The sequence below is a fragment of the Rhipicephalus microplus genome, chromosome 5, assembly GCF_043290135.1.
Source record: "Rhipicephalus microplus isolate Deutch F79 chromosome 5, USDA_Rmic, whole genome shotgun sequence".
NCBI lineage: Eukaryota > Metazoa > Arthropoda > Arachnida > Ixodida > Ixodidae > Rhipicephalus > Rhipicephalus microplus.
In genome coordinates this window covers 41,038,320-41,051,009 of record NC_134704.1, presented here as the reverse complement: position 1 = coordinate 41,051,009, position 12,690 = coordinate 41,038,320, and the positions used below count along the sequence as shown (strand labels likewise).

The following is a 12,690-nucleotide window of genomic DNA, read 5'->3' as shown; positions in this document are numbered from 1 at the left end:
TAAATATAGAAGCATGTTACGCACGTTTATGTTATGTAAGCAAGGCAAATTTTAAAACAAACTATTTTGCCACTTACAACTCGCACTCCACAGCAATAAAACTGTGCTACTATTCAACTTTGCTTCAAAAATATTCGACACTAATTGATGTTTATGTTAATTTTAATTTAAAGCAAACTAATATTCACACTGCCCTACATATGTATGAATCTACATATACAGTAAGTCATGATGCAGGAAATCCACAATGCCATGACGTTTTGACAAATGTGTGCAATCGGTTCAACCGAGTTTTGGGATTCTGAACACCCCATTACAGCCCCACCGGTTATACGGGACAAGCATGCTGCATTTTACATTCTTCAGTTTCGGATATTTAACAGTCACTCGGGAGACAAAAAAAAAGACTTCATTCCACTCGGCCACTTTGCATGTCACTGCAAAATCGCACACACCACATCTGGCTACACAGTGCAACGTTACAGCCACTGATTGCCTGATGGTGTTCTTGCGTGTGTCAAATGATCACACGAAATCTTCAACAACAGAATAAAGGCTGAAAAGCTAACTAACTCTCTGCCCTCGCCCAACGAACCCTTCAGGTGTGGAAATAAATATGGTAGTGCGTTCTTACATGCTCCAATACAGGTGTGCCAATGCCAGCATTGTCATCGCACTGAAAGTTCACTGCAGCAGAGTGCACTGTTGCTTCTAGAAAAAATAGAAAAGAAAGTAAATGTCACTGAACACCCAGTGAAAAGCGATAAAAGTTCATTTGCCCAATGTATTAAATTGTCCGCTCAAATTCTTTAATTTCAGTTACAATGCTGCCAATACCTCCCACTTAGTCACATAATTGCCAATATTCCCAGAGAGTACAATGCAAAGACACTACTGCCCATCAGTTAATCGAGTAACCTACCGAGTCGGGTGCATATTAAGATATGCGGCTCACCACTTTCATTGCATGCGCTTCCATTGGTGTACATGACCTTAAGACCACCCTGCATGTAAGTGAATGAGCTCAGTGTTCCATAGCTTCTCTTTTCGTTAGCAGAGACATAGCACACTGAGCCACCGTCGCAGTCAGAACTGGCAAGCGTCCCTTTGCCACATATGTCCAGTGTGAATTTTCCCTTGCCATCTTGGTCGGGCACCTGTATAAAAAAATGAGCACGTTTAATTGGTACACCAAAACAAGGTTAATCCTGAACTGAAACAAAGCAGGAGAATGTTTCAATCAACAACAGCCGGGCAGTAGGCTGCTGTTAAACTATTGTCAGCGATTGTTTGTTTATTTTCGTCTCTAGAAAAGTTTCTAGGGCCAATACATCTCCATGGCACCAAAGTTTCATTGTTTTAATCCTCAAATTTGTATTCGCATCATATTTTCTTAGTTGTAGACCAGACATTTCATAAAAATTTCTTGCAAGATGACATTTATTAAAAGTAAAATGTTGGACGCGCAAAGACAATGCAAGTACGTCTGCATGCATTGTTCTCCAGCTGAGCCTTCATGGGAACAGAATGAGGCACTGTCTCAGAATGTCACGGTTCATTAACTTAACAGGTAATTCATAAAAGCAAGTGTCATACGTTATTAAATATTCTCCTGTATTTCCTCGTACAATTATTTTTAACAAGGTTTACGGAGCTTGGAGCTTCGTCTAACAATAACTCGCACAAGTAAAGAATGTGGGATAACTTTCGAAAATAAGCAATGTGCGAAAGCTAATATTCTGTACCCTCAAAGCTTCATCACAAAGTATGAAACACAAAGGATTGAACAGATTTAGTTCTATTCCAGCAGTTTTGCATGCTTCATGCAATTTAAAATTTTCATCAAAAAGGCTGAGTGAGCACTCCTTTGTGTTCTGAAATACAAACTAACCCTGCTTTCTTCTTGCACAGAGTGTTAATAAACATAAATGAAAACCATTAATAAACAATGGACAGCCACGAAGTAGCCCAATTTGTCGTTATCTTGAGTACTTTAAGAGGCGACAGCAGATGGCGAATGAGGCATTTTCCTGCGTTTCTCGTTACGTGCCTCAAACGAAGAGCCGGTGGCGGGCTTCAGGGCAGACAGGTCGAAACTAAGTCCGTGCTGGGGAATACTGAAGGTACACTCCTCCGTGGGTACGGCTTTCTTGTTAATCTCTGGGCACACGAGGTTAGTCCTCCACTCGAAGATGTACACACAGCTTTCTTTGTCAATGTCCAACAACGTGGGCTCCTCCTAGTATAGCATAAAAAAAAGACATTCAGCCTAGACATTATTACTCTTACTAGTACCGAGTTATAGCTAGCCAGTCATTTTTACAAGTAACTTTTAACTGTGGCACTATTGCTTCATGTTTGAAAATGGCCATGTTGCTCTGTTACGGCTACTAAATAATAATAATTGTCGAGGTTTAAAACCACGATATTATGGGAGACACAATAGTAGAGGGCTCCGAAAATTTTGAGTAGCTGCTGGGGATCTTTATTGAGCACCTAAATCTAAGCACACGGGCCTCAAAGATTCTCGCCTCCATCAAAAATGTGGCCGCTGCTGCAGCTACTAGAATAAGTATGGGTTATTTAAAAATAATGCTAATGTAAAAAGAAAAGTAAATAAAGGCAAGTGAATACCATACTTACTCATGTAATCTTCGCACTCACATAATTCTCCCATCCCCCACATCGCCGAACAAAAATACGATTTCTTTTTCTCCTCGAGTAATTATTGCACCCCCGAAAAATGCCGCAAAAATGCCGTCTGCTCGTTTCAACCACTGATGATGATAGTGCACGCCATCTGGCGCCATCTCTTAACCATCAGACGTACTATTGCACAGAGATTCGATCCAATCCAAGTCAAGCCGAAGTGGCCAGTGCGCGTTGCGGCGTGTTTTGCATGCTGTGTCTGTAATCTTGCCACGTTGTAAGGCGATACTAAAGCTACACGGCTGCTTTCAAGTTGCAAGTTATAGAGTTGAGCCCAACTATAACGAACCCGTTTATATCAAATTATCCTGTATATCGAACAATTCCTAAACACGGTAAGTTTACATTGAGAATATATAGCAAAAGTTACTGTTTTATCGAACGAAAATAGCAATGACAACTGATATATCAAACTCCATGTGCCTCAAAAGTGCACCAGCAAGTTGGCTTTCCCTCACGATGGCGGGGAAAACTGCCGGCGCAACCCTAGAAAAAGTTGGTTAGACCCGGTTGTGCGCAGGCGAACACCCCCTCCAAGAAATGATCCTGGCCAGCTCTCAGCGCTTACAGCCAATCAGAGGCCGTCATGCTTTCTCAGAGGCGCAGAGGCGGTAGAAGTGAGCGCCATTTTTTCTTTCTTTATGCTTGTGTGCCTGCTGCTGCCGATTCAGCGTGGTCTGAGGTGTTGCCTGTTTGTGCTCTGTGAACTGTATTGGCCCGCTGTCATCATGGCTTGCGCAAAGAGGCGAAATTTGCCGTTCGCCGCGAAACTCGAAATCATCAATCTGGTTGAGCGCGGTGAAAATAAGTCAGATGTCGCCGCCGCGTACAAAATTCCAAGGAGCACCTTGAGTACTATACTGAAAAACAAGGCAGACATCAGGGCCAAGTCAGGGACATCAGGGACAAAAAGCCAGGTGCCCGTGGTGCCCGACGTGCGCACGCTGCTGTGTATGAAGATGTTGAAGCGGCCGTTTACAAGTGGTTTGTGGACGTTCGGTAGCGAAAAATCCCGGTGTCCGGCCCTATGATCGAGCAGAAAGCCAAGAACCTTGCTTTTCTGCTTGGAAAGAATGATTTCCTAGGTGGTTCAGGCTGGCTTCAGCGGTTCAAAGAACAGCACGACATCGTTGGCAAAGCTGTTACAGGTGAAAGCAGAGTGGCGGACCTGGACAGCGTAGAAAAATGGCTCGAGGAAAACTGGCGAGATATCACAGCAAGATATAGAGCCCCAAGATATCTTCAATGTGGATGAAACCGCTCTATTTTGGCAAATGTTGCCAAACAAGACACTTGCGTGTCGTGGCGACAAGACAAGCGGCGGCAAGGCAAACAAAGCTCGTGTGCCCGTGCTGTTGGCAGCTAATTTAGACGGATCGAAAAAGCTTCGATCTCTGGTTATCAGGAAAAGCATGGCCCCGCGGTGTTTTCGAAATGCGCTGTCGCTTCCAGTTACCTACCGAGCAAACTCAAAAGAGTGGATGACCGGGGAGCTTTTCAGCAGATGGCTATCGTCGTGGAATGGCAATTTGGTAGGCGAAAATCACAAGGTGTGCCTGCTTGTGGACAATTATTCATCGCACCTTTGCAGTACGATCTTCAGCAATATCGAGCTGCGTTTTTTGCCCCCGAACACTACGACTGAACTGCAACCACTGGATCAAGGCGTTATACGTGCAATGAAAGCCGGCTATCGGAAGCGCCTGGTGGAGAGGCTGCTGCAGAACCTTCGTGTCGGCAGGGAGTTTAAGATCGACTTGCTGGAGCTATTTCTATGTTGAGTAGATTGTGGGCAGATGTCAAGGAGGAGACAATCCAGAACTGCTTTAGGCATGCCGGCTTCGCATGCCTGGTGATGACACCCCGAATTCTGACAGCACTGAAGACACCGCAAGTGTTTCTGTCGAAGTTTGGAACGAGCTGGCAGAGTTCCTGGGTGCTATGAACAGATCGACATTCGACGAGTTCGTCAGTGCGGACGATGACCTCCCCATCATGGGCCAATTACAGGATGAGGATTACATTGCAGACGTCGTGCTGACCACGAGCCAAAGCGACAGCAATATGAAAATCGACGACGGCCCATTGCCTACATCCTCCAAAGTGATTAGTGCACTTGTGTTGGTCCGGCGCTATTGCTTGAATGTGAAAGGTTGCGGCCTCAGCTGCTCCGACTCGGACAACGTGGAGGCGTGCGTGCTGTCGCAGGCAGCGAAGCCGTTGACAGAAAAAAAATTCGGGACTATTTTGGTCCACAGTAGGGCACGCAAGTAAGCCACCATTTTAATAAAGTACTTTTCTTCTAGTTTGTTATGTGCCTTTGTGTCAAAACCTATACCGGACCTATATCGATTTATGCCATATATCGAACTGATAAACGTTTTTTGGAGAGTTCGATATACCTGGGTTCGACTGTAGATCATGCACAAAACAACGGCAACAGGGCCGCTGGTAGGCCCTTCGGAGTCTACGAGTTTTGTGTTCGCTACTGGTGACGGCAGCTGAAAGCCACCAAGACGTGTTGAGCCAGCCGTGTGCCTAAAACTAAGATTAATGGTAAACTTTATTTCTTCAGAAGGAAACTGCGGACGATTCTGTTAAATAGCCATCAGCCCAATACTGACGTCCTACGCTTACCTCTTGAGGGCTCCTGTTGAGCGACAAAAGTTATCGCTACGCCCGCAACGTCCACAAGCTTTGCGTATGGTGTTCTAATTCTCGACTATTTGCTTCCACTTTTTGTGTCTCAAATAAATATATTGTCTTGTGTTGAACCTCTGCTTTTACTGTTGAGGTAAGCTTCAATTAGTACTTCTTAAAGCTTGCTGTTAATTGCTGGGGTGAGAATCCCGATTTGCGGCCACTTCGTTTTCTTTTTCGCTCTGTACGTTTTCGTGGAATGTTTTCCCCGCGTAATTCTCGCACCCCCCCAACTTTGCATCGGTTTTCCGGCAAAAAAAGTGCGAGGATTATGCGAGTAAATACGGTAGTGATATGTATAATGCAGAAAAATATCTATCGTCATCTCCTTACCTTGGATATAAACCTGTACAAGCATTTCGTCTGCCTCTGACATTTCGATTACTGGTATGGGAGTAACTGAGAGAAACTTTACTTTTTCGCAGCAACAGTAACAAGGGATTTTCAACTTAATACAGGTTCACAGTCCACAACAGAATCTTGCAGCATCTGCTTATGGGCACCTCTTCCTCAGTTACTGGTTGCAACAATTAACTAAATTGGAAGCTCTATAGCTATTTCTGCCACGATCACATGCACAAAGGAGCACAAATGAAATAATAAGTACAGAGCTCGTGCGAATAGCGAAAATTCTCACCACAGTTGTTGACGGGTCGCACACGAATATCACTCGTGCCCTGTTAGACATTGACGAGTTGTACGCACACTGAGATCCATTTACGTAGAGAAGCGTGACGCGCCCTTCAAAGTCGTTAAAAGGCTCCATGAATACTTCTCCCAAGCTCTGAAAAAAATTTTGACACAAATATAAAGAAGGCACTCCTACAGGCGATCTCGCTTTTCACAAACACTTCAGTGTAGCAAACAATTTTAGGACATTAGGTTTCACAAAATAAAGACAAGGTAACATGCAAGATTTTGGAGGCCATAACAACAAACAGGAGTGGGCCATCATACATCAGAGTGCCATACATGCTAAGGGGGGAAACAGGAACAACAGGAAGCCTGCTCGCTCACAAAGCGGTCTGTTAGTGTAAGAACCAAACTGCTGGCACGGCAAGGAAAAAGACGTCCACTTCTAGTACAAGTCATCTCTGCTGCATAACGATGGGGAAATTAAATTTTATATTAAATAGACATTCACAAATGAGAATTACCAAATTTCACTACAGTTGCACCTCTTGGGTAAGAGATGCGCCAGACAGACATCTCATATAAAGTACAAGAATGACTAACAAGCAGGGTACCACATTCACATTTTCTTGCTAATAATAATAATAATTGTTGGGGTTTAACGTCTCAAATCAAAACCACCATATGTATATGAGAGAGACTGTAGTGGAGGGCTCCAGAAATTTCGACCACATGGGGTTCTTTAATGTCTGTACCTAATGTGTAACTACTGTGTACCTATTGTGTACAGCTCTCAAGCATTTTTGCCTCCAAAGAAAATGCGGCCGCCCGGCAGAGATTCGATCCTGCGACCTGTGGGTCAGCAGCCGGGTGCCTTAGCTACTAGACCACCATGGAGGGTTACATTTTCTTATCAACAACAATTTTAAGGTAGGCGCACAGCCGTCTCATACCCATTTGTCTGTTATACAGTAAAACCTCATTAATTTGAACTGTTATTTCGAAATGCTGCTTGATATGAAGTCTTTCTGCGGTCCCGTATTTTGCAATGCAAGTTTGAGCAGATGATTTGAAGCGGCATAAGTCCGGTTAATTCGAAAACTTTGGGTGAAGTTGGCCAATTCTCTATTCTGATTTCACCGCAAATCCGTGGTAACGACGGCCCTTAAAAGCCACTAGGCAATGTACTTTAGCGATACTATTGAGTGGTAGCTGAAGCACCCTTGCCTCGCTACTTCCAGCACAAGAAAAATTAAAAAGAAAACTGTCGTGATCAGCTAAAATATGAACCTGTGGAAAACAAGACTGCGGGCTAACAAGCTAAGTGAAATTTCAAGCTAATCTTCAGGACACAATATGTGGAGACTGTTACTCGACAAGATTTAAATTTGGAGAGTGCACTTAGGCACATGAAAGATAGTTTATCTCTTTAGATAGTGTTATGGACGGTTCACTAACACATGTCACCCCTTAGTTTAATCACGAAAGCCTCAGCTATCAGACGACTGTGTATGCTTGAATACCTTACAATGGCTTTGCAGTGTCTGAACTCTGGCGTGTACCTGCATGTGTTGCAATGAAGCACCTTGTTGCTGCATTGTTAGACGATTATGATTTTCGCAAAGTTACTGATTAAAACAATGGCCCGTTTGTCCAATGTACGAGATACAAAAAGATATTATAGTTGCAACAACAGCCGAGCTAAGCTATTCAGGAAGAGGCCTTCCAAAGAGACTCCTTTGAGAGTGATTAGGTTTCCAATGCTCCAGTTATGCCGGTCTCTAGCCAAAGGTCAGATATTTTTCTAACTGACCTCGTATAACACAGGAGAACATAATTAGTGCTGTGTTGTTTATTGTTTCCCAGTGCCACGGAAATATCATAGACATCGCTAGTAAAGTTCTTAGACATAAGCAATAATACTGGCACCTGTATTACAATGCCTGCACATGAGCGTAAGAGACGAAATGTACTGTGCATCGTGACTTGTAATCCCTCCCCATTTCTAGGACGTTTTTCAGCATGACACAGATGACATGCGGCAAAAGCGACTTTGGGAAGTGTGTCGCACATTGTTTGGAAATGTTTGGCACACCTCCCTGGCATTGTTTATGTACTTCTTCAGTCAGCATGCGATTATTGGCTAACACAGTTTGCATAGTTTGACCATTTTGTAGGTGAATAACCAGCTTTGAGACTTATTCACATAAAAACGCGATTGTTAAGCTAGAAGCAATGAAGGCAACAGATATTATAGACATGGACAAGCAAAAGGTTTGAATTAACCGGATACCGTATTTACTCGGGTAATGACCACACTTTTTTTCTCGAAAATTGGAACAAAGTTGGGGGTGCATTTATTATGTGGGGCAAACTTTATTAATACTTTTTTAGGATGAGCAAAAAATGCAGTGATGCAAAAAAAATTGGTTGCTCAAAATTGCGTTTCGCAATTGACATTCGAGAATGCTGTTTGGAAACAACTTTGTTGCACTTCACTCATTTTTGGTAACGTAGCTTATGGTGCGAAAAAAAAAACACGAGAGAAGGACAAGCAATTTTTTCGTGCCATAAGCTACGTTAAGAATGAAACAACTCACCCAACAAGTCACTGCTTATCTTTGGTGGTTGAAGGCGCTATCTTTAGCAAGCTCCATAGAAGCGTTTTTGCGGCTTTCATTTCTCACACTATCTGCAACAGTGGTATCTGCTGCGATCTCGAGGGGTGCCCAGAAGCGTGCACTAGGACGCTACAACGCACTTTGCCAACTTCGTGGCAACCACGCACGATGATTGCGACGACGTTGTTGACGTTGCAGCAAACTACCACTGAAGCATCCAAACAAGCAGTCGATAACAGATTAATTTTAAGACACACCTTTCTGCTCTCCTTGTCTAACTCCGTAATCATGAGTTGCAATTCGTCCCCCGAGTTACTCAGCAATGCAATGTCATCGGCGAAATACTAATGACTAATTGCGGCCACCGCCTCACTGTTCACATGAGAAGAAACTGTAAAAAAGGTCACTTATATCTTGCGTTACTTGAAGTATACGCGCGGATAACAAGCATGAAGAGCAAGTTGCAACCGAAGCGAGAATTTCGGGTGCTACCATGTTGCGGAAATAGTCAGGACCTTTTCTGGGCGACAAGCGATTTTTTCTGGTTTTCCAGAAACCTGCAATGCAATGGTGATGAATGGCCCTTCACGACAGCAATGGCAAAAGAGCCCTGGTGTCATCGTTCGAAAATCACAGGCATCTGGGAGGGCGTTTTAGTTTTGTATTTGCAGGAAGCGACCACCGGTTGGCAAGGGCAGTTTCTTGACCTTCGCTCGCTGCGTGCTTATCAGCTGCGATATCTACACTCGCAGTATTTGTGAACCCCGCTGTGACGCACGGATAGTAAAAGACTGCAGATGTGCCATGTGCAGATAAAAAGAACAATACAGCGTGCGACAGCAGGCGAGGAGAAGGGGGGGGGGGGGAGGGAGCGAGCAAAGGTTATAGTGAACTAGCTTGAACACTGTACTGAGGTGGCCAAAGGAGGTCGACAGAATAAAAAAAAGAACTAATGGGCAAGGAGGCGCCAGGTATTGGTTAGCGGGACTGCAGCAGATGAGTGTAAGGAGTGCGTTTATTATGTGGGAGAAAAAAAAAAACTCCAGATTTGTGACGACTAAAGTTGGGGGTACGTTCATTTTGCGAGTGCGTTAAGTACACGAGTAAATACGGTAAGTAGAGTGGGACAGTTTTAATCAGGTGGCTTTGAAATATACTGAAGACATAGCGGCCCAACACAAAATTCAAGATTTCTTTGAATTAAATGGAAGTTCAAATTATCAAGATTCTACTGTAGCTTCATGTTGGCTTGAAGACTATACCTCAACTGAGCCTGTCGTTTTGGATGTCCTGATGAGTCCAGCATTGGCAAGCATGTGGTAAGGTGCTACGGCGTGAACAGGCTGGCAGACATTGATGTAGTATATGTATCCAGGGTCCACCAAATTCAACACAGTGTGCCTGCCTGCAGACTTGATAAGGGGCGAGAGGTCATACTGCTCCTTTCCTTCGTCGACAACACAGTGCAGCTGCAAGAATATGTTACACTTTATAAAGTGATACCTACATGTGGCAATGCAGGAATGCATAAAATTTTTTTGAAACTGTTTATGTTACGTTATTGAATACTAATAGCAGCAAAACTTTATGCTAAGTTGGTAAGAAATTACTAGTGTTCACTATGCAAAAAATCGTGGCAGGAAAGCATAACTGGCAGTTGCGTAATTTTGCTGCTTTTAGCTCTGAAAAGTGTCTGCCGAGACTTTAGAGATGTACAAGCTGCACGGAAATAAACGTATGGGGCCACAAGAGATCCACTGCAGCATTACCACAGGCTGGAAGAGGCTGAAATCCAAATCTTGACACATCTCGAAAATTCCAACTATATTCCCAGAATGGCGTCTGATATTGGATGTCACATGGGTTTTCAACTTCGTAGGTTCTATATCATTTTCAGTAAATGGTAAAAAGTTCTTTAAACTTTGACCACAAGAGCGTCTATTTGTTACAAAATAATGATGCCATCAACCTCAAACAAACTTTGAAACAGAAAGGCTGCCGTTTTAGACTGTGCGAAACTACACCTTTCACACAAGTAAACACTTTTTCTTCGTGACTTGTCCTGGCATTGTTGGCCATGTTTGCTGCAGCACTACGAATTCAAGCTAAGAAATTGTGCGCACTCACCACCCTACGACATGCGCGCTCAGTGTACCACACGAAGTAGTAGGCACAGTTGCTGTCCACGTGAAGCAACTGTGGACCCAGGTGGGAGCGGCCGGCCGATGCGCACACGAACTGGATCATGGTGCTTCGCCTTGTGTAAGGTTGCAAGAGAGCATTGGGGCACCAGTCGCCCTCGTCGTACTTCAGGTACATCACTCCGTCGTGCATCAAGTGAATCTGATTGCTGGCCAGCCCCAAGTTGACAACCTTGCCCGTTTTATTGTCCATGGCACACAAGCCTGGTGGAAAAACGCGTACAAAAAAAAAAAGAGGAACACTTATCAACATCCGGTTTGTCCGAGGAACACGCCAAACTGCTGCACTAATGACCACCAGTGCAGCACTTGTTTGCGTTAACTACAAAATTCAAAACAGCAAGAGATTGACAGTAACTGTCTGTCCTGACACAGAGCTATAATTTAAGAACACTAATAGAATTTTCAACACTTACCCGCTCTTTTTCCACAGAGGTCTGCTGGCAAAGACCCGCAAACATTCAGGAAGTAAGTGTATCCGTCCTGAGAAACATTAACAGGAAACACACTACGCAGTGCAGACATGTCGAATTCTTCATCTGGATGGAGAAAAACAAAAAGAGGAGGCTTATTAAACGAGCAAAATTTTGAATGAACAGAAAATTATGCAAATAATTTACAGGTAGTAGCTGCCTGTACAGAATCGTTTGGCATATGGCAAAATGTTACCAATAGACTTATGTCTTTGTAAAGTGAGCCCCTGGGCACGTGCGACACTGCCAAGACTGTCGCACATGTGCAGTGAAAAAGCAGTCTGCACAAAAGCAAGGTGGTACTTTAAAGGAAATTATTAAAAAAAAAGGACTAACATACCAGTGAGGGTTTCTCAAGAAACTGGAATGATAGGCAATATAAAAATACCACACAATGTACAAATCATTCTACTACGAAGTTTTAGTACTTCCTTTGCAAAATAATGCTCATGTGGGAAAAAAAACAAATATATACTTCCCCTTGAATTTAAGAGCCGCACCAAAGAAAATAAAATTTAACTAGTAGATTTCTCAGAACACACGGTCACTCTGGCTTTCACATGGCAACTTGATCACTTCAAATTTACCAATGTATTACGCAGTTATGAACCTAAGAGTTTACAGCAGTGTTAGCCCTGCAGTAACCTATAATAAAGAAATTAAAACCAAGCGACAAAAAAAACGATCCACGAACTTTCAGAATCGCTGGACACTTAAGATTTTTGGCAGGTTCTATGGAACTACCACTACCACCACCACCATCACTACTACACTTTTACCCCACTGAGACACCACTAGGACCACATTCTGAAGTTATTACTTTTGAAAACAGTGTCACTCTTTGCAAACATTGAATCTTGCATGTGGTAACTGAAGTGATTGCTTGCCCACCTTTCCCTAATTAACTTGTCGTTTACACTGAAAGCGATATTTTGCCAATCTGCAAAAGAGGTCATGTGAGGATACAGGCCCGTTTCCCGGTGCAGGCAGAATTTAGAGTGCAAGTGAGCATACAAAAGGGCATGAAAGTGAACACTTTGCTTTAAGCACGTTAACACCACTTGCGAAGGCGCGATCATTTACACCTCCTGGTTAAGACATTAGCACGTGCCACTACCTGTGCCACTACCAAACTGCTTCCTTTCCAAGCTATTTCAAGCTAAGACCATATCCGCTTCTTTCCCTCTGAATCACTGCTGCGATAAGCCCACCTACAAAACGAATGCCCAGTCAGGAGAGGTACCGCAGACACTATATCTACGTGCGATAGCACATAAGGCACTAATGCAATGAGATGCACTGGTGTTATGGGTTCAAACAACCAACCACTTTCATGACTGTTTATGGAAATAA

General features: G+C 43.5%; 2 protein-coding genes across 2 annotated transcripts in view; both read right to left on the bottom strand.

The window, feature by feature from the left end:
- LOC119174674 (nucleolar pre-ribosomal-associated protein 1) overlaps window positions 1-12,690 on the bottom strand; it is a 341,215-nt gene that overhangs the window by 183,821 nt on the left and 144,704 nt on the right. The gene's annotated exons all lie outside the window — the stretch shown is intronic.
- The window catches only part of Lerp (lysosomal enzyme receptor protein), a 91,530-nt gene that overhangs the window by 17,564 nt on the left and 61,276 nt on the right, over window positions 1-12,690 (bottom strand). Inside the window, exons 26-32 of the mRNA XM_037425690.2 lie at window positions 11,281-11,403; window positions 10,791-11,068; window positions 9,926-10,132; window positions 6,047-6,193; window positions 2,051-2,239; window positions 956-1,157; window positions 635-711 (exon numbers count right to left, since the gene is read on the bottom strand). Of these exons, the coding sequence (XP_037281587.2) occupies window positions 635-711; window positions 956-1,157; window positions 2,051-2,239; window positions 6,047-6,193; window positions 9,926-10,132; window positions 10,791-11,068; window positions 11,281-11,403 (1,223 nt within the window). The remainder of the gene's footprint in view (window positions 1-634; window positions 712-955; window positions 1,158-2,050; window positions 2,240-6,046; window positions 6,194-9,925; window positions 10,133-10,790; window positions 11,069-11,280; window positions 11,404-12,690) is intronic.